Raw genomic sequence first — 23529 nt, forward strand, 5'->3', positions numbered from 1 at the left:
CTTGGTGGCGTTTTGTTTACAATCAATGTTTTTGAATGCTTAAACTTTGTTTGGATTAGGCCCGGAAATAATGATGTCATAAAGAAGGAGATCAAGAATCCTCAGGAATAGGCCTACGATTTTAAATTACCACCACAACCTCATACGGGTGTTATCCAAAGCTATACAGATGAATGACATAGATTGAACACAACGTCATAATTGACCTAGGATACTGCAATTAGACTAACCATCCTTTTATGAAATCTAAAAAGTTGTTTGGAATGTGTTTAGTTGTGGTTACGTTTGGAGGCGCTGACAATTTTATAGTTTAAATAAATGAATATGGGGAATTACGATGTACATTGATTCAATGAGGGTGGTTTAATTATCAAGGATATTAGAACTGACAACGGAATGGATAATAAACATAGAATTAATTACGTCACTAGCTTTACTAGCGTGTTTACGTTTTAAATTCCTTCACCATGTGACCAGTTATTTTTTTCAAATGAATACTATTTTATTTTTGACTCAGCTGTTTACAAAACAAACTATATGTTGTTTTTTTTCACTTTTCTTTGTTTACACTTATTTATTTAGCAATTGATGCAGTGAAATGTGTATATAAAAGGATGTGTGTGGACGATTCGTTTAATGATGTCAGGACACCAACATTATAATTATGTGTACAGTGAATTTTATTGGATGTTTTCGTTTTATTTTAGGGAGTTTCTATTCAGACCTACTGGAAATTGTTGTATATAGTGTGAGTAATTGTTTTGTGGTGACATTGATTATGGAAGAGGCAGGTATACGATGGAATTGGAAGGTGATATCGTTGACTAGGCCTATACACTTCTCAATTGATAATTACTTTTTCTACTGTAGGCTGCAATAAAATTTGTCTTTATACGTGTAAGCTAGCTATTCTGAATTATACAAAGTTTTAACTGACTTCTCCCGTACGTAGGACGGGCTAACACCTCGTAAATATTGAATAATATAATTTATTAATGAATACAGCAAACATTTCGTCCATCATACACACTATAAAATATAATGTAAGCTTAGTCACAGTCCGTCTAGCCAGAGTTTGGATGCCTAAATTGGGGGTTGAGTTTCTAAACTGCTATGAAAGTCGGTCGTCTGTTTCCTTGAATATTCTTAGACTATGGTGCCTAAATTAGGTGTCAAATTATTTAGATAATTCAGTAATTATTTAAAATGCTTTATTGTTATCCGATTAAAAAAAATAGTAGTTTATTATGAATATTCATTAATTTAATTGAAATATTAATAATAATTAATGAAATTAATGTAAATATTATTTAATATTTTCTTCCACCAACAAAAAAGCAAAACCTTTCATCAACGTAACGTAAAACATATAATTTCCAATTAAAAATATAGGTGGACGTATTTTAAGCTCAACATTCATTAATTTCCCTGCCAAAACAATAATTTTAGACCGGCTTTAAAGCGAAATAAGAGGTATGTATAAAAAAACATTAAGTCAGAAAATCCATTGTTTAATGATAAAATAAAAAATATAGAGAAAGCTTTATGTAGAAGTATTATATTCTTTTTGTTAGCAAAGTGCTGTGACAACTGTAATTTGCAAAATAGCTGATGTTTTCTCTAAGTGCAGCCGCTCCGGTTGACAAACAATTTTTTCTTCTCTTTTGACCTTTTAAAATACGACTCAAGCTTGAGACGGAATTCATCAAACAACCTTTGCCCAGATAGTAAACTATATTTTATTGTGAATATTAATAATTTTTTTATATTTTAAACCCAGGAAAAAGAATAAATTACTTACGTTTACTTAGTTACTAAACTCATCAAGTATTTTAATTTTTCCTGGTTTTGATTTTGATGTATTAAATATTAACAATGCCTGCCTTTTATTTTTCAGTGTCGAATTAAACCAATCTAAAATGGTGTACCTTTGTGAATAATTCAATTTCCACTACCCCGACATCAGGTAATATCGTCTCAATTACTTTGTCGTTGAGATCACTTGCGATGTTGATCTTACGTAAGGTTTCAAGTTTTAAAAGCTATTCCCAATATTGTATTGGAAATTTGATTTCTTTCTGTCTATTAATATTGGCAGCCTTTAGTATAATTGTTGTTCATCACACGGAGCGAAAGTGTTTTTTTTATTTTACCAAAAACGAACACTTTCACTCCTAGCGATGAAAACTACTATTTTAAATCAGGATACATACTAATTTACATTGCTGTAAGTTTTTCCATCATTATTATTATATTAGTGCAAAATAATGGTTGGAACTTCCATGGAATGAGTAAAGCATTCATACTGATTCACCTTCGCTCTGTGATATGAATTTAATTTAAACACTGTTTTAAATAAATAACTGGTCCGAATATTGATTTATGTTTTAGACAATTTTATTTCCCAGTAATACAATCGGAGATTATCGTTTAATATTCAAACCAGGACTCTTTGCTTAAGATCCATCACGTAAGTTTTTATTTTTGTTATATTTTCTCAATTATAAATTATATCAATTATTTAAGATGGAAACGCCACTACTTGCGTATTTTAACCCAAATATGAGTGTACTTAATCCTACTTTAAGATAGGCTATCTAACAATATTCAATTAAGTTATGATAAAATTATACTGCGCTATTGACGAATTTGGTTCAAGGGTATAACCATAAGTGAAAGGAGATAGATGGGAAATAGTATTTTGGTAAAAAAAAAACATTATGATTTTGTTTCAGAGAGAGCAGTTCGAAGCTCTTGGTTGAAAATCAGTTAATTATTCAAATGAAGTTCTCCCTTAGTTTGACTTAAGTACTCCAATATTACTGATGTAATTAGGCTATAGTAATGGATTTAATCATTCATAACTGTTATTATACAAAAAATAATGTAAAAGGTCACTTTAGCCCGTAGTGAAGTCACAATTTCAGTAGGTTCATAATAATACTTCAAAGTATGTCGGGCAAAGCCGGTGGGTAACAGCTATTCCTTAAATGAAATGTTAATTCACTTCAACAATAGTAAGTTACTTTTTTCCTAAACTTATTTAGTATTAATATGATTTATAAAGGATAAAATGTGGTTGAATTTATTACCAAAATGTATGACTCAGTCAGTAAGTTACCTAGAGCTATATAGTAACCTCATAGAAATCATTGGTCTTAAACCAAATCACAGTAATGAAAGGTAATATAAATGTTAAATAATTCATTTATATCCTTTGCGGTGGTTAAACTATTGTTTAAAATAGTGTTATAGCCTTATTGTGTATTGAATGTAGGGCTATTTTTGTAAAGCAAATGTTGCCGCATAATAGTCACGAACCCTAATTTTTTTATTCTTTGACGTTGTTATGAATTAATATGCAGAGAAATGATTTATTTTGTATTTTTAAACACATTTTAGTTGGACTGCTTATAAATATTGAAGAATATCATTTATTAATGAATACAGCAAACATTTCGTCCATCAAACACACTATAAAATATAATGTTGATTCATAAATGCATCTATAAGTATAAAATAGGATGTTGGGTTGTATAGTTGTATATTTGGCAGTGATAAACTCAGACACTGATGGCCACGAAACTTGGTACATACATGTAAAATTTAATGGAGTAGGTTTATACACCATCAATTTCGTGATGACTTTCGGGGCTTTAGCCCTGGTACCGTCTTAAAAGTACCCATGTCAGGGGTTTTGGATGAATTTGAGTTAGATTTGTTTACTAACAAAACATAAAAGTAAAATAATATTGAAGATGATACATTTTTATAATTTACAGTTTGTTTACCTTTTCTCTGAGTTAAAATTTTGATTCTGTCACACAGTTTAATGCAAAATATACAAGAGATTTTTATTTCAAGAATCAATATGTACGATTGAGATTTCTTGTACAATTCGCAAGGTAAGTGTGTGTAGCTACCTGTTTTTTACAGTACATTTCGAGACCCACATATTCTGTTAAGTACTATTATAAAAACTAAAGTTGCCCATGTTCCATGTAGTTTGTAAAACAAAATTTGGGACGCAAAAGGAATTAAATTAAATGGAATTCGAACGTTTACTATGAAAGCCACCACTAATTAACTACAGTGCCCGTATCGGAACATAGTTGTGTAGTTGTGGTTTTAAGGCAAATTAAATCCACCAGTTTTTTCAACTCTGAATAAATATTTTCATCTCTGTATTTTTAATTTCTTTGTTCATTGTTGATATACGCTGCATACTCCATAGAGTATTGAGCTTATGTTTGGTCCTTTATAGAAAAATTTAAAGATTACACCTAAGAAATCACATGACAAATTATGGGGCGTTTGGCATAACAATAAGGACATTATAGTATATTACGTTACTAGTCCTGAAAATAGGTGTTTACAGCACGAGTGTGGTCGTTCCCGTGCGAGACGAAGTAGAGTACGGGATTACCATTCGAGTCCGGTAAACACATTTTGGACGAGTGACGTACGGTATTTTACGCCATATTACTAAATATGTACATATATATTACTACATATATACATATATATTACTTTATATATTACTACTGACTAATGGACTGGCAATCACTAGTCATAACCTCTAAGAGAGGTTATGCTTTTGTTTATAACCACTCATTGCCAAATATACAGTATAATCAGCTGTTTTGGTGTCCCGTAAAACTCATTACAGTACAGTAGTACGTAATGAAACCCCATTTAATTAATCTGGTGGCAAACAGCTGTTTTCTGGACTAAATCTTTGCGTGGGAAGTTTGTCAAAATAGTTTAGTATGGCTAAATATTTTTTTTTTTTTTGCTAGTGGAGTACGTTCTGAGATTTGGTGCAAATGTTTTGAGGGATGATTTCAATAGTTTACGGAACAGAGTTGTTACTGAATGTGTTAGTACAAATTAAATAACATTTTCTGTGAAATTCGTATGCTTTTACAGATGCAACGGGTTAGAAAAGACTAAATGCATAACAAAAATAACCGACAAACCAAAGATTAGCATTAAAAACCTATTTGACAGTTTCGACAAATTGAATTTCCAATACCAATTACTTTGACAGCCAGATTATTTTCCAGCGAAGCATTTAAACCTCGAGTCGGTGAAAGTGATTGGAAGAACCACTTTGTTTTTATTCAGGTAAAATCACTGTAGCAAGTTGACAATTAATTATGTAGTTGACTTTAATTAACCAATTTTGTTTGGATAGTTTTTTTAAATGATTGTGACTTTTAAATCTGTAGCGAACTTATGTTATCATTACAACTTAGTTATTTTGAACATATGAAGGAAATCTTATGTTCAAGATTTTTTATGTCAGGAGAGCTTTTAAAATTCAAGCCAGAATACGAATATTTATGAGAGTGTATTAATGTTTGGGATATATTGTTGTAACATACGCATTAGACACTAAAAATAACCTTTTGGAATCTTATAATTAAGTTAACTAATACATTTTTATTTTGTATGCTCAATTTTAGAATTTTATGATGGTTGCAGCTTTGAAAATTAAAAAATATAAACTGAGAATAACGTACAATCTTTTGATATTGTAGATTTCGTGAAAAAAAAAAAAACAGTAAAATATTGAATGCAACGATCGGTTGAACTACACAAACAGTTATTAATGCAAGCAAACTCTTAACACCCTGAGTAAACACATGATATTGGAAGATAAATTAAACAATTCGATTCATTAATTCACTGAACTAAGTCAACATATTTTCACAATCAGTGGATAAAGTAGAAAAGGTACACAGTATAGGTTTCTGGCTTATAATCACGATACAGTCCCTTATAATTGTTTCCTTTGTTTTAATCTCCAATTTTCCTGATTCCAGCTTATTTATTGTACCGTATGTGCACTTATCAATCGATTAACAACAATAAAATAGTTAGGCTTTTAAAAGATTTATTTTTATGAAATATTTTATGCCATATCTAAAGTGATATTCATATTAAATAAGACTTCTGATGATCAATTATTAATTATTTAAGATGGAGACGCCACTACGTGCGTATTTTAACACAAATATGAGTGAAGGATGAGTGTAGGATGAGTGGAACCATCTTGTAGTCTTGTTAGTGACTAAGGCCGACATATTCCCTAGACACAAATTAATAGCCCAAACAGCTAATGGCAACTAAGGGACCTACAGTTTATAGTGAAATCCGAACCACATTAACAAATTGCATTGGTATTAATGAATTGGTCTAATTATCAGGATAGTACTGCGGATAGTCGTAGTACTCGCTAGTGCGGACGTTAATCCACACCTGTGACTATCGCATCCACAGTGCATCCCTATAAATATCCACAATTCGTGACCTCATAGTAGCTGGATTACAGGACGACGCCACCGTCCCAGTCTGATCGTCCACCTCAAAAAACTGAATCCTTTTTTTCTTTCAACGCCAGTGGCATTTTACGAGAGAGCTACGAGAGATAAATGTTTAGTGGATGTGCCGGGGATTTAACCCGTCTTTCCCGCAACGAAGTCCGAGACGCTAACCACTAGGCTAGCGACACAACCAACATACTCTTTGTATACAACATACCAACTTTCTCATATAGGAGTGTATACAGCTCAATGGCGCGTTTAAACCGCCTACCAGAAAAAGTATAGCTAAGATATAAATGCATGGATTAGCTTAAAACCTGACCTTTAAAAACCCCTTTGGTGGCCTCGCCACCGCCAATGCCGGCCCGCACATTTACCGAAATACCAAACCTTCAAATCTGAAGGTCGCTGGTTCAATTCTAAGCGAACTCGTTTCCAGAAACAAATTGTGCTATGAATTAATGATGATATCTAACAAAAAGTTCGGAGTTAGAAATCGTACAAGACCAGAGTTTGAACCGTTCTCTTTCAAAAGGTAAAAAAATGCCATTGGCGTAAATATCACACTAAGCCAACCCAACTGAATTCACTTGTAGTGAGCTGACATATTTATCATATGACAGACATGTTTTAAATAGTTTTATTGAATTTTTGTTGCTATGAAAAGAAAAATAAACAAAGAGAGATTCTTTTAGGCTTTTCAACCAAATTGGTTCATTTTTATTTGCTCTAAACAATTAATCGTTAATTACTTGTAAAATTATGATAAATTAAGCAATAATATTTAGTGGAAACCTCTAGACTTTTATTTAAGGTATTTCTCCTGTAGTGATCTGACAGATTTATCAGCTGACAGATGTTTTAAATAGTTTTATTGAATTTTGGTTGTTATGAAAAGAAAAATAAACAAAGAGAGATTCGTTTAGGCTTTTCAACCAAAGTGGTTCATTTTTATTTTGCTCTAAACAATTAATCGTTAATTACTTGTAAAAATATGATAAATTAAACAATAATATTTAGTGGAAACCTCTAGACTTTTATTTAAGGTATTGCTCCTATTTAAATGAGGTTCTTTTCACTAAACACTCACCGTTTTATTATTAGCTTATCAGTTCCTTTTTAAAGATGGCAGTTCGCTAACCGAAAATCAAATTATGAACCGTTCAAATGTGATCAATTGTTCAACCTCAATCTGCAGAGATGCATGCGAAACTAACCAATTCAATTTTGAAAACTGAAAACGTTTGTGATTCAATTACATGTTAACAGCAACAATGGCCGTAGATTACACGCAAGAGACACAAACAAACAAGCGCCAGGGAACACGAAACTAGGCGCAATCGAGTTAAGGGACGCCATTTGCTGTTGTCAGGCTATTCTCGGGCCATTTGCTGCATAATTGTGCTGTGCAAAGCGAGTGAAGCCGCTAGACCGGGTAATTATATTGTTTGTCGTTCTCTCATTTATTTACTCTTTGAACAACGGAACCGATTTGATTGGAATTAGTAATAGGCGAAACTGTATTTGTTTAGGCCTATTGGCAGTTCCCTGTTTTGTGATCCATGGATTTTATTTTATGATAAAGCCAGATGTTGACTGGGACATTGTATTATTAAATTAGTTATGTTTTAACAATTGCTTCACAAATCATAGGTAGTAATTATATTGATCAATACACCGATAGGTTATTTTATTGGTTATGAAACCAGACCTAATCTGAATTATAACACAACTCCGACAGGAATTCCTCGTAAGACTGAGGAGAATTAAAAGTCTTTTAATGCTCCTTAGTCTATGATATAACACAGGCTGGGTTGACTAGGTGTTACAGCGCATGCTCTATAGCAAGCAGAAGTCTGCAGATTCAATTATGGGTATTTAAAGCACTGAACCAATAGGTTTTGTAGGTTTTATACTGGACCCACAACACTTAATAACCGGGATTGTAATGATCAATAAATGATCAATAAATTGTGCTAGCCAAAAAACAGCTTATCCTAGTTCATAAGAAAGCTATGCAAGTCATTCAACTCCATCATACACTCATCTTGCATTTCTCTTTTGGGTAAAATAAATACACCTCGATGAGTCATTTCCCTCAGTGGTGATAATGCTAAAATAAAACATGTTTCTTGTGTCTTCAAAACGATGCGTTAATTTCTTTATTTTCTTTTATATGAAATTTGTAGCTTTTCATGAATGACAAATCCTTTGGACCAAGACCAGAACCAAGTAATAGTAGTCTATCTAAAATAACGATGAAATTGTATTGATACACTAAGTTTCCGGCAAATAAAATATATATTAAACATACTATCACAGGTTATTCGTTACCAAAGTAATTTATTTCAATAAGTATTAATTTTCCAAAAGCAAATTATTGTATCAAAATTCGTAGACAGGTTTTCAACTAAGTTTAGTAATTATATTGCTTGACAGTTGTATGTATCAGAGTCATTATAAAGGAGTTGAGAACGGAAGCAGGAGATTGAGATCTTGTTTGTCTGATTAGCAGCAAAGTTAAATTGCTCAATTCCTAAGGGGGTTTGCATGTGAGATGGTACAGTAATGTTATTTCTACAACGCAAATACTTCTTTCGACATAGGTTAGTTTTTGTAAATCGATGTTGTTTGAAGGATTGTTGCATGCATTTGTCATCACTGCTCATGGAAGTATTGTACTGCAAGTCATGAGTGGTTTTGATCGTGTGTTTAGTGAAAATGTAATTTATATATTACTAGCTGTTACCCACGGGCTTCACCTCGTTTAACTGCATTAGAATTAATAAAACTATTGATTGGTTAAGTTAAGCTGAAATAAACAAAACGGAATACAGTAATGCAAAACAAATAATCACCTGATTTTAATAAGATGATAAATTGAAAGAATAACAATCAAATAAGTACAGCTGAGGTATTTTCTAACATTATGTATATGGAAAGTCTCCTTTTGAAAGGAATTACTACCCTAAAGAGAAATTTATGATTTAATGGAAAGTTTTGAGCAAGGTTTCTCGTCATGACGAACATTTTAAGTACATATGGTTTATGAATGGTAGTTAGTTTTCTCAAAAGTTCATGGGTACTTTGGGGTTTATATATGGATAAACTTTCTGGATTTTTTTCTTAGTTACCGGTACCTCTAATTTGACTAAACAATGTTTCGTCTTTGGTATTGGGTTCCTGCAATGCCCGGTTTGTGTACCTACTAATCTTGATAGGTACAGTTTAAAATTCTTCCCATTAAAAGATGGGGTAAAATCCCAAACCCCGACACTTTTCAAATCTGTTTCAGTTATTAGAAATAGAACATGTCCCATAATGACCACTTGTAATAGGAGTGAAAAACTTAAATTTGACAGCAACAACAATGCTCTTCAAAATAATTCATTTGTCCGAGGAGTTGGCTCAAACTGTAACTTTCCTGATAAAGATTTTAAGATCGTTCCTTTTATTCGTGATCGTATTCTAGTATTTGTTTTGATACCTTACTGATCTTTTCAATTCTCTGTATATGTCCATCCTATCAAGTGACAAATAAATATTATTTTTTTATTGTCTCTGTAGATATCTTCTGTCGAACTTAAAATATTTTGTATTATTTATGTATATAGGCTACCTTAGGTATAAGCAATTTGTTATTCAATCCCAAATATACAAATAAGTATTGGTACTTTTTATTCACTGAGTAATGAATAAATTAAGTAAAATATTTGAACTTCTGTATCCAGGAGGCATACAGCTATAAAATCTGAAATACGTTATTTCAAACCATATTAAACTCCATAACGTTGTATAAAACAACCTTTTCATAGAAACTTATATTGTACTATTCCTTTTGTGAATTAAGCTCTGTAGCATAGAATAAAAGAATACGATTTAAATATTCTAACTATGCAATGTTGAGATACCCGTAAAATAAAATCACTATCAATAAAATATTTAATTTTACCAGCAGTTATTTTGGTTAACATAAGTTCATTCTAAACGAAGAAATTTTCCTCAACTATATTCATGGGCCTGAGTAACATTTTCTTCGTAAGTTTTACATTTTTATTTTGGAACAGGCTCAGTTTCTTGCTTACATTTCCACAGTCAAAAAAAGCATTTAAAAAATTGTAAAAACAATATTATAAAGTAAAATACACATTTTAATTTTATTTTCAAAATCACAATTATTCAATCACTTTTAATTACACACGTTGGCATGTTCCCAAATTTATTATTTTAAAGATGTCCATTAAAGTCAAACGTGCATAAGTCAGGATAAGGCCCGGATCGTGTTAAATTACACTATTCCAAAATCGCCCCGGATTTCATTCGTCCGAGATATGATTCTATCTAGCCACAGTATCCTTTGATCCCTTGCCTGGCTTGTGATTTATTGTATTCCGAAAATATTTGACGTTTCTTGATTGAACCTGAAATCGATATTGACTCTTTGAATTGTGAAAATATTTGTATACGTCAGATGTGTTTATATAGGTCTAAGTGAACATCGGAGAAATTGATTCAGACTGTTTTGTAAATTGATTCAGACAGAGATTGTAAATTTATCTATACTATTATAAAGAAGAGGTGATGTCTGCGTGTGTGTCTGTGTGTGCGTGTGTTTGTATGAGATAATCTCAAAAACTACTTAACCGACTGGGCTCAAATTGCACACAAATGAAGCTACAGCTCCCAGGATACATATAGAACTATTCCCGCTTCGATATTGACCTAGGGCTCTGCCCCGTGGGCTTTCAAAAATTTGAGGTCAGAGATTTAAAAGTAAATATTGATCGATGGTATTCATGGTAACAAAGAACAAACCTACAAAGATTAAAAATGTAAACCAGCAGAACTAACTGTCAGATGAATTTTGATTTCACAATTCCACACAGCTGGTTCAAACATATTAACGCGAAAAATACTACGCGATAAGGATGAAATTTGGAATGATAATAGCTGACAATCCCGATTAACATATAGGCATATTCTTACCTTAAAAATCCTTTCAGGCTCTGCCCCAGTGGCTCTGGAGTTCCCCATGTTAACCTTATGAGTATTCATATTTAAAAGGAATTAAAGAAATTTGTCATTTGTTTCAACCGCACAAGTTGGTTCTAAGATATTAAATATCATTAAAAAGTTTTAAGTTTTAGCAACAGGGTGCAGCACTATTATTTCTTTCATTTATGACAACACCTAATTTGAACCAAATAGCAACAAAAAGCCGTGGTACACAATGAGAACTTTACTTTTTTCTACGGTTCAGGTGCAGTGGTAAAGTATTATAGCTACGGTAGATGTGCTACACTATAGAATACGTATAAATTAAAAGAACAAAATTTTCTAAAACCATGTCCTCTCCCATAACTGCAATAAGCATTTTATACTTATATGTCAACCCCGTACGAAGGACGGGTACTCAGCTAGTATAAAACAAAAAGGGTACCTATATAAAAGTTTCACACTAAACATTATGCAAAGAATAGAATGTTTATGTCTGTTACAATCATCTGCAACCGTAATGTAATGATTTCCACACAGTATTATGCACATTTCTACATTAATTAATTGGTAATTTCGTTTTGTTTGTGTAAGTGGTTAAAACGAATTTCAACAAAAAAATTACTTTTCTTTTACAGATGTAATAGGCAGATCACAATTCTAATGGACTATTTAAGTATTACTTAACGGTCCATTTAGGAGTAAATGGATTAAATCCATAAAACAGGCAAGGTTTACAATCAAATCGCATCTCTTAGAAGATTACTGTTCTGTTACCGCTCCAATCTTCCAATCCTGCTTAATGCTTTCATAACAAAATTGAATTCTTTGCTGAGGCTTTTATTACTGAATTTCATGTTTTTATTAGTCTATAAAATTAGGCAAATATTTGGGTTTTGGGCCGAGTAATAAACAACTTTTTCACTCAAACATTTACTTTGATTAACATTTAATAACTATTAACACAGTGTTTAATACTTAATTGAACTTTCTATTGAATGCAATCCCAAAGAAAAGATTAAACAGTTGTGATTTCTTGCCTATAACCTACGCAGCTCACGATAGAAAAAAGAAAGCTGTGGGCATTCAAAAGGTACTGAGTTTTAGGGAGATTTGTATTTACAAACTCATATGATCAAGATGATCAGTAGGCCTACTGCCAAAACTTAGAAAAAAGGTTATCCAGTCGATATTTCAATTTGAAAGGAAGATTTTCGGATATCACCTGGTATATCTTATATCTTTGAAGAAAATGATGCCAAATTTTAATAAGTACCAATTACTAACAATTATTATTATACGTTTTTGCGAACCGTGTCCCAGGACGTATTCCAGGACGTATCCCAGGACGTATCCCAGGACGTATCCCTGGACGTATCCCTGAACGTATCCCTGAACGTATCCCTGGACGTATCCCTGAACGTATCCCAAGACGTATCCCTGAACGTATCCCGGGACGTATCCCTGGACGTATCCCTGAACGTATCCCAGGACGTATTCCTGAACGTATCCCTGAACGTATTCCAGGACGTATCCCTCATTGTACTCGATGAGAATGGATAGTGATTCAATCATGGTAAAAATTAATGTCAATCTTCATTCAAATAACAGCAAGTGGTGGAACAGCTCCTTTGGGTATCAAACACTGGTTTCACACGTAATTCGCATATGGATTAGTCATATAACTAAAGAACTAAAATTCTGGCTAACGTCATAAAGCTATTCAGTTCATTCACTAGATAAATACATAGCATTTAACCTCTAATACATTGACCAATGTAATTTTTTGTAAACTTGCAGTTAACGATTGCTTTACAAGTAACCCCGGGTGGATATTTTAACCCCAAAACTCATATGAAGTAGCTCTACATTCGATTAGAAAACAATTACTTAAGTAACAACGGAACAAAATGTGTTTTTTAAATCGTTATTGTAGCTAGATTTTTTAGAATGAACAACTGCCACTTTGCTGCAGATGTTTTACACATGGTTGGTAATTAGTCCTATATACGTTTTATACACTCTATGGCGTTTATTAAATAAAGATAATGACTATGCAATATCTAAATATTAAATTTCTTGATTCGCAATGGATATTGCCAACTTAGTAGTTACGATTCTTTTTCTCCCAGTTATAAATAAGCGTAAAAACTTTGTTAAAAATGTTATGCTACGTTCGGGCCTAACGTTGATAAATATTCTCAACTTTGGCGTCAAACTTGCCTCATTAATTACCATTATTGTTTCCTTTCCAGTAAATTACCCAGTGGAAGTAATCCGTTCACTAATAAAGTCGCACTAAACTTGTCTCATGAACTAATGCAATTAATTTTCATACCTTAGGAGTGGCGGAGGTTACAAATGGCAGATTAAGAGAAGTAGTTTTAAAAATTGTATTTAAAAGCGTTAATTTAATAGAGGTTATTTTCGCAGGAGGATATTATCTTAAAATATTTGAGAAGGTTCTAAATATATAATTTGAATTAAAATTAAGAGGGCCTAACTAATTGGTAAATACTTCCTTCAAAACTCTATGCAGACAATAAGTTGATTAGTTACTTAGCGAAATATCAGTTCCAGAAAAAATAATAAAATCTGTTGTCTATGAAAAATATATAGGGCACTATACAAACGTTGACATTCGTATATTTGAAGCAATGCTAACATTTTTTTAAATCAAAATGAATTTAAGTATCATAATGATCATCATGATAATGGTTTGTACAATCATAGGTTTGAGAAAGTTTTAAAAATAATTTTATATTGAGTGATTTTTAATTGTTGTGTCAGTACCAGAAGTTTGTCTGAATAGTTTGTTCTGAGTTTTACTTTCAAAATAAGGATTTTGTTGATACCAAAGTTGATTCAGAATTTGGACAATAATCTTAACTATTTGTACCCAATGTTAAAATACCACACACTAACTACTCAACACACAATTTACCATTCAAGAGGGCCAGTAATCCCATCAAAACTAAGTTGAGTAGAGATTCCATTGCTGTCACATCCACCAAGTAACGACTCCGACACATTTCGCCAAGTTGGTTACATTTTACCGTCACTTAGTACGCGAGTTGATAGTTTCTATTGAATAGTGAGGAACGCCCGACGCTACCGCCTTCAACCACCGCGGCGCTCCATACTGATGTTGCGACGCCTCGGCGCGCCGCACCCCTCTTCAACCCCCTCCCCCCTCCCCCACCCGACACATGCTAATCAATTATCTCTCTCACTCTAAAGGTTTTATCACGTCAGCCTTTTTGCTAGGAATCTTGCTCATTTGCCGGTCCCAGATCGATGTACCCCGCCCACCTTATTTGCCCTTGCGTCTTTTCAAAGTTCCAAACGGTGAAAAGAACTCGACTTTGAGTAGTTAGGTGCTTTATCGTCAATCGTCAACGCGGTGTTCAATCAGGTGAATGAGGTTGCTCGGAGTTTTATTGATTCAAAGATGTTTGTCGTGACTTATTTTAGAGCGTTTTTATCAATTTGTTGATGAGTTGTTAATTGTATTTTAATTCCCTCCAGTTTGTAAATTTGAAATAGTTTATATTCTTTTATTGAAGTCATTTGAATAAAACGTTGTTTGATATGTTTTATGTATCTGAGTAAAGTTTTTCGAAAAGATAATTTTCATGAGTTTATTTCATTAGTGTTTAACTAATTAACTAGAGTAAACCCTCATCAATTTATATTCTGTTAATGTTAACTACCCATAATCTGGACAGCCTTTTGACAGCAGTTTATAAACATTTCATATTTAAAACTAGTAATGCACCGTTGCAAACTGCGCAGCTGTACACGTACAAATTTACTCTAATATATTCTACTGCAGTGTGTAATATAAGTACTGTTTGTATATACAAAAATAAGATTAACTTATACAGTCTATTGCTTTTAAAAATGTGCTTTATTTTATACAAAGTCTACCTAAACGGCCCTATAAGAGCACTGTGTTTCAACGATTATATAACTCAATCCGGACTTTTATGAATCCGGACGATTTGAAATTCTAATTAATCTGGATTGATGAATATTTTCTGTAATGTTCACCACGTAGATTAATATTGGATCACATCATTAGTTACTAGCAGAGTACCCGTCCTTCGTACGGGGTTGGCGTATAAGTATACAACTATTATTGCAGTTATACTCGTGCTTTGCGTTTGCAATAGGGGAGGACACGGTTTGAGAAAATTTGGATCTTTTCATAAACGTTATGCTATAGTATAAACACATCTACCATAGCCATAATAGTTTTCTACCACTGCTCCTAAACAGCAGAAAAAATTAAATTATCAAATATTCGCACAATATCACAAATTATTAAAGCAAAAAACATAAGCATAACTGTAAACAATCCTATTTTGTCAGTTACAACTGTGTATGACAGCTTTTTGTTTTTACTTGGTTCAAATTAGCTGTTGTCATAAATGGAAAAATAAAAGTTCTGCGCCCTATTGGTAAACCCGATAACTTTTTAATGCCATTGAATATCATAGAACCAACTTGTGTAATTGAATGAGCTGGTAAAATTATTTAATTCGTTTTAAATATGAGTACAGAAGAGGTTAACATGGGAATCTCCAGAGCCACTGGGGTGGAGCCCGAAAGTATCTTTGAGATAAGAGTATGCCTAAATGTTAATCGGAAATGTAAGCTATCATCATACCAAATTTCAGCTCAATCCGACCAGTAGTTAATGCGTGATTGAACTTCAAACAAACAAACACACATACAAACAAACAAACAAACAAATAAATAAACAAACCAAACACATAAACATATTCATTCACATTTATAATATTAGTAAGACAATATTTTTAAAAATGTTTCGTAATACATTTAAGGAATAGTTTTTTCTCGTTTGTTTCACATTTATAATATTAGTAAGACAAGATTTTTTAAAATGTTTTGTAATACATTTAAGGAATAGTTTTTTCTCGTTTGTTTATTTTTCAGTGTTGGTTTAATTCAACTTCGTCGATTTTAAATAATATTTTTTCCGGTTTTTTTCCAAAGTTTCTTACTAGCCTGTAAGCTCGTACAAAAAAAGAGTTTTATTGTGTTAAGTTAATAGATTAATGCCTCATGCTTCTCAACTAATCCACGCCTTGTGTTGATGACACTGTAACTAAAAATAGTAATAATTAGGAGGAGAAAAACACCTATTACTATGCACCGATTTGTTTATACAACCCAATGTAACCTGACACATATTTTATTTCTTTAAATGCTTATTAAATGCATGTTAACATCATTATAAAGATTAATTAACAATGGATAATTACTCCAGATTTGTGTACTACCTCACCACTAATCACCAGTTACATAGAGAGGTGGTTGGTTCTCGCAGGAAAGTGGTAGAGTCGTGTTGGCATATATACACCGCCGCGGAGACTGCTGACGGGAGGACCGATGCTACTAGGTGTCGAAAGAGATTTACTTCTCTACCTTTCATAAAACAGAAATCGCAACCCAGTGGCGCTTCAAAAGGGCCCAGGTTGAACACTTACATCTCAGTAGCGAAATTTGTTCTCCTTTTGAACCAGTTTATGGCATAGTGTCTAATAATAATAACTAGAGGTCGTCTAGTGGTTGAAAAACGCGACCAAAAATATGTAATGAACAGACTTCTCTATTTTCACTCCACGCTGTAGAAAACTTGTGATTGGAATTTCTTCCATTTGTTTTTATTTTCTGTTTATAATTCGTTAATACAACCCATTAGGCCCATGTAATTTTTTTATTTTAAATTCATATTCGTGCTTATTTTTTAGCCTATTTTAATTTATATAGGGATTTTGCACATCTTCAGGAAAGTATCTTTCTAAAAGTATACGTAGATCTTCCCTGCGGTGCATACGAGATCGAGGTGAGAAAAAAGATTTTCAAGAAACAACATCTTTGTCTATTAATACATAGATTAGAAGAAATTCCAAATTTCTACCAACTATGTAATGACTTTGAATAGAATCCAATAAAATGCAATAAAATTGATGAAGAAGTAAAAAACAGTACAATAATTTAAATGATTCGTTACACTATTTAGGTTAAAACTCCTCATTCAGCATAAATGAATAAAAGAATGTAAATATTAAACAATGTACTTTGATTTTTTTGTTTGAAAATAATAATAATATACTGAAATCACGAATATTTCTGAAAATATCCTATCCTGGTTTATTAAATTTGATTTACAATAGGGAAATCGTCATATAAAAATATCCCAGTTTGCCGATTGGTTCAGTTCATTTATTTAACAACACGATTGATATAACAATGTATTTTGAAAGTAAATATTTCCATACTGGGTAAAAACAGATAATACCTGACTGTTCTTTATTTATTGCTGTTGTATATTGTGTTATCGGTTATGAACTATACCTGCAGTTAAAACAACCTATCACACAACTCCAGTCTATGGCTTAGGAGTTCATGGAAGAGAAAGTTCATCCCCTTCCCCTGTTGTAGTTCTATCATGTTTCTGGTGTTAAGCGGGATTGAACCAGGTTCTACTGAACGAATCGCCAGACTATTGGTGTCTCTACGGCCTAGAATCCCAATTAGCTTTAGCAAATTTCCCATATATGAGGAATAAGCTATGTAAATATTTATACATTATTATTATTGCGACATAAATTATTTTTCATCACACTATGATGTTTTAGCTGTTTTACATACGTTAATTGGTGACTGAAAGTTACGTTTTGCTGGCCATGCCAGCTGTCATCGTCATTTGGGGACCGAGCAGGTTTTTACATCCCTAGGGCTGCAAAATCAGCTGCCCGCTTACTTTCTTAAAACATGAATGAACTTTAAAACACAATCAGTATCCATAGCATTGCAATAGACTTGTTTTATTGTTACCGTTGCCTAGCAACTATTTATTATTATTTTTGCTGATTTCTAAAATTATTTCTTCACATAACCTTAAAGTTGTAGTTGTGTTGACTATAGTGTGCATTATTACTGTGGTGAATAGTGGTAATATGTTATAATGTGGTGGTCTCGATCGTTGCATGTTCTCGAGTTCGTCTTGAACCGAGCCGGCAAAACCTCATTTTTGGCCCGAGGTACGAAATAGCCTATACTATTTTTTCATTCCTATCAAGGCAGCATCAGTACCTAGATGCGTATTTTAAGCTATATAATAAATGCATGATGCTGTAGAGTAGAGGGAGTATATCTGTGAAGCTTTGTTACTGATTAATTCAGTGTTGTTTATTTACCTAGACCATTTATTGAAAGCCCAGTGAAAAAGGACATCAAAGAGCTTCTGACTCTTCATATGATCGAACTGGCAACCGTTTGATTGCCAGGCATATAAGGCCTACTGTAAGTCTCAGCTACTGTAAAGTTGGTGTAAATACGTGTCTATTTAGTTATAGGGTTATAGTTATTAACATAGTCACAAACTATTAAATATCCAATCATAATTAATTATCATTCATTATTAACTTGTGCATAGTATAATCATTTATACTTCATTTATATAGTAAACCAAAGCATATCTAAAAACTGTAAAGGTCCAACTGTATGACTGGCGTCTATTTTAAGTAAAAATGTAAAACAAAATTCATTTTAAAATGTAATCATAAAAATGTTACCCTATAAATGTTTAAATATTTCCACCGAAACCAATAAACTATTTATATATTCTCAAAGTTTCTCATGGCAACCTTGACAGCCCAAGAGGAAATGAGTAGAAAGACGCCTTCATACATAAACGATTTACCGTTTTACAGTGATTAAATGGAAGGTTTTATATTATCATTGGTATCCCATCGATACGAACAAGCTGGTAGCTATTAGAGATTACACAGTACCACGATTACTAGAAAAAACCCGGTATGGATCATAAACATAAACAAAATGACGTTGTTGGCCCGAATCCTATACTAATAGCATTGAACATATGTTTTAGCAGTTCCATTTAACCAATGTTAAATCATGTTTATTTTCGGGCCAAAAACGTCATTTGTTGATGTTTATGATCCATACCGGGTTTTTTCTAGTAATCGTGCACAGTACTTATCCGATCGTAGAACGAACTGTCCATTTAGAACAAACGTTGCGTAAAAATATGATAAACATATATACATTTTCAATTTTCCCTTTTATTTTATTGCTCAACTAGCAGTTACCCGGCGCGCGTTGCTGCGCTAACGAAATACATCTGTCTGTGTGAAAAGCATGTTTTTTCTACATTTAAACCGAGTTAACCGACGATAGTCAGGGATTGCCCTATTGCCTTATAATGGTGATAGCGAAAGCAAGACACTAAGGAAATTTTAGTTGCTTAAGATCAGAGGGTAATTCGGATGAAATCATCAGTATTCTTGGGTTTAAGACTATTTCTCCCTTAAACCTACCACTTTACAATTTTTGCTTTAATCAATTTTGACGTAATTTCGTTAGTTTGGTATTGTTGCACAGCTTCGGTGGAATAAAGTTTTGCATTAGTATTATTGGAGTTTTTTTCTTTTAATGACAGTAATGTGGTGAGTTAATGATAAATTGAGAGGCATTTGAATACCCGTGATAGCACACGATTATTATTCACTTAATAATTTATGTTAGATTGTGTGGGTATAGAACGAAAGATGAAAATATTAAGGCATTGTCATCCCTTTTATTGTTTATAATACTATGATAACGGTTTTTATGGTTTTAATATTTAACTTTGGAGAATTTAAACGTTGTTGAGTGCACAGGTGTGCTGCGATTGGGGTTTAATACATTTGGACTGATTAAAAAGTAAAATAGTTTTATGTGCTGCACTCTGTAGAAACACTGTGGCACTATTTCAAATCATGACTAATGCTAATACAGAATGTTGTGATTATTCAAACCTACAAAACAGTTAGTGAAATATTTCTGTGTATAGTCAATGGTGAAAGTAAACATCTGCTATTAAATTATATTTATTTGTAAACATTGTAGATCAAAAAGTCTGACATTGGCCCACTTAAAACCCTCTGAGGCAGAGCCCTTTTGACGGATCTGCACCAAACTTCACTCGAACCATCCTTGAAAGATGCTTAACAATGCGTGAAAGTTTCATTACAATATGTCGAGCGGTTTCGGAGTCCATGACGTATATACACACATAAATATACATACATACATAGTTCCTCTTTTATAGATATAGATAATAGTTTTTATGGGTTAAAATATAATAACGACAAACTGATATTTTAGTTTGGATTGTTTATATCATAGGTGTATTATATCAGTATAATCTGTTGGAAGCTCAATTTAACAAAGTACCGTTAACTTCTTTGATCTAAAATTGGCTACAAGAAAATGTATAGTTCTATCGACTATAGTCATTGGTATGACATAAAGGATAAACATAATGTTTGATTTAATAATACAACTTCACGCGAATACAATGTACGTGTTGAGATTTATAGTCATATCCATAGTCAAGGCTATAAAATAACACATGCAAGGTATCTGTTAGCGCCGTACTGGGAGAGGTTATGCTCGAGAACGATACTACACTATATTACAGGGTAGGATCGGGTCTCCTGTAGTTAATTCTGCGTGCTCACTCACCACTCGCCACTTAGGGCCTAACTCTCAACACGCCCCCAAAAAAGCACTTAGCAGTCATGCGAACACGTCTGGTTGTGTTTAGTTTCGATAATTGTTATACGTAGTTTTTTATGCGTGTCTACCACAAACTGTAAGATTCTATATATGATTTGTGCATTCTATTTTATTTTGAGTATAGTGTGGTGATTAATTAATCTTATATAGGCCTACTAAAAAACTTTTGCTAAACTTATGACAGATAGCCTGACCATACCACTGGCCCGAATTACACGTGGTTGGTACCAAATTAAAGATATTTACCTGTAGATGTGCAGAATCCCTTTATAAATTGAATTAGGCTCACAAATAAGCATGAAAACTGAATTTGAAATCTTAAAAAAATAACATGGGTCTTATAGGTTGCCACGGTGATGACGAAATAACAACAAAATATAAACATAAAATAAAAAAAAATGGAAGATATTCCAATCACATGTTTTATTTACATTGTGTGGGGAAAATAGAGAAGTCTGTACATTACATATTTTTGGTTGGGTTTTCAACCACGGGGCGACCTCTAGGAACATATTTTATAAAAATACTTATGGAGACTTTTCTTTTGGAGATTTAACCTGGGACAAAATTGACAGCTAGCCTGACCATACTACTGGACTGAATTACACGCGGTTGGTACCTAATGTAATTGTCTCTATATTTGTCAATTTTGCTTCGATTTCAGATATATTACTTGACCAAATGTAATAAAAACAGAAATAACCTGTTGACAATTTAACATGGGGTGAAATTTTACGTCTAATAGGAATGAGATCTGGAGATCTATTGGACAGATTTACATTCAGGTTGTGTTAAATGAAATGTTTCCCATGTGCCTGAAAAGTTTACTATTTACTAGTGAATCTTATTTATTAAAAAGCTTTTGTAAAACTTATGACTACTAGCCTGATCATATTACTGGGCCGATGTACACGTGCGTTGTACCAAAAGAAGGTTATGGAAGAAATTCTAATTGCATGTTTTATTTACAGCATGGGGTACATATAGAGAAGTTTTCACAATACATACTTTTGGTCAAGTTTTTGACCACGGGGCGAGCTCTCGTTTGTATTATAAATTATTTTATCAAAAATATCATACATTCACGAAAAATGGTGAGATTTGATTGGTGGTTGGTCTATATAGTTTTTATTTTGAGTATGGGTGTGGTAGTTCATTTGTATTTTTTTTTTTTAATTATGAGAAAAAAATAAAAATGTAGAATGAGTTATTGTAGTTGTATTGATTTTATCCATGTTTCAGTAGAATGTTTACGTTTTCGTTTTTTTATGGATGAAAACAATTTACAAATTAATGTTAAATGTGTAATGTATATTTCAGGAATAAATGTAATAAAAATTGAAAGGTGTTCTATTCAATCAAGATTGTTTTAACAGTAAAACATGTTGTATTATTTTCATGGGATTTAAAATATATTTAAACTCAAATAAGTTAGATTTTAAGGAACATGAGTAATATTCTGGTTACTTACATGACCTTTCATCAATCTCTCTACAATGATTCAATGTTTTCATTCAAGTATAAGGTGAATACACAAAATAAAAAACCAAAAGTACGAAGAATACAAATTCAGATTGGTTTCTAGGCCCGCTTATGAACCCCGATTCAAAATCGACCTATAAAACATCTATATTCCTCTCGCCTAACATAGTCATGGTCTTTAAAAAAGTAAACAAATAGTAGAGTGAATTATTTTAGCAAAGCTTAACATTATCATCTTAGTAAAATCCATTTTAAACTCTTCTAATTTTTAAACCATATTTGTTTACTATTTTACTAGCTACAAAGACGAAAGTAGTAGGTAATAGCCGAGTTCACACATGCCTCCCCTCCGGTAATTAGTAATTACAATGAGTAATTACAATTAGTTTTTTTTTTGTAATGAGTTTTTTTTTGTAATGAGTTTTTTTTTTGGTAATGAGTTTTTTTTTGTAATGATTTTTTTTTGTAATGAGTTTTTTGTAATGAGTTTTTTTTTTGTAATGAGTATTTACAATTAGTTTTTTTTTTGGGTAATGAGTTTTTTTTTGTAATGAGTATTTACAATTAGTTTTTTTTTTTGGGGTAATGAGTTTTTTTTTAATGGGTAATGAGTATTTACAATTAGTTTTTTTAATGGGTAATGAGTATTTACAATTAGTTTTTTTTTAATGGGTAATGAGTATTTACAATTAGTTTTTTTGTTAATGAGTATTTACAATTAGTTGTTTTGTTAATGAGTATTTACAATTAGTTTTTTTTAAGGTAATGAGTAATTGCAGTGTTTTTAGGTAATTAATATCTATTCTGCCTCACACATGCCTCCGCCTCCGCCTCAACCTCCGCCTCTGCCTCCGCCTCCGCCTCCGCCTCCGCCTCCGCCTCCGCCTCCACCTCCGCCTCCACCTCCGAGGTGGTAATGATTAATTACAATTTGTTTTTTTTTTCGACAATGTGTAATTACCATTTAATACACATGGCGTAAGTGGCGGAGGATAAAAGGGGATGCTTCCACAATCCCTCCCTTCGCCAACCTCGCCACATGTTTTAACATAATTTATGATGTCTAGACACGTGGAGTAGTGCGTAGGAATCAACAGAGAGGGTT

At 32.6% G+C, this 23529-nt stretch overlaps 1 protein-coding gene across 1 annotated transcript in view; it reads left to right on the top strand.

Annotated features, from left to right (window-relative positions):
- The window catches only part of LOC128989435 (uncharacterized), a 24215-nt gene extending 874 nt beyond the window's left edge, over nt 1-23341 (top strand). Inside the window, exons 2-6 of the mRNA XM_054411326.1 lie at nt 5067-5127; nt 7614-7764; nt 12648-12854; nt 22263-22270; nt 23213-23341. Of these exons, the coding sequence (XP_054267301.1) occupies nt 5067-5127; nt 7614-7764; nt 12648-12854; nt 22263-22270; nt 23213-23341 (556 nt within the window). The remainder of the gene's footprint in view (nt 1-5066; nt 5128-7613; nt 7765-12647; nt 12855-22262; nt 22271-23212) is intronic.
- The last annotated feature ends 188 nt before the right edge of the window (nt 23342-23529 follow it).

The sequence above is a fragment of the Macrosteles quadrilineatus genome, unplaced genomic scaffold, assembly GCF_028750875.1.
Source record: "Macrosteles quadrilineatus isolate MER2022 unplaced genomic scaffold, UCM_ALF_1.0 Scaffold_3__2_contigs__length_128488019, whole genome shotgun sequence".
NCBI lineage: Eukaryota > Metazoa > Arthropoda > Insecta > Hemiptera > Cicadellidae > Macrosteles > Macrosteles quadrilineatus.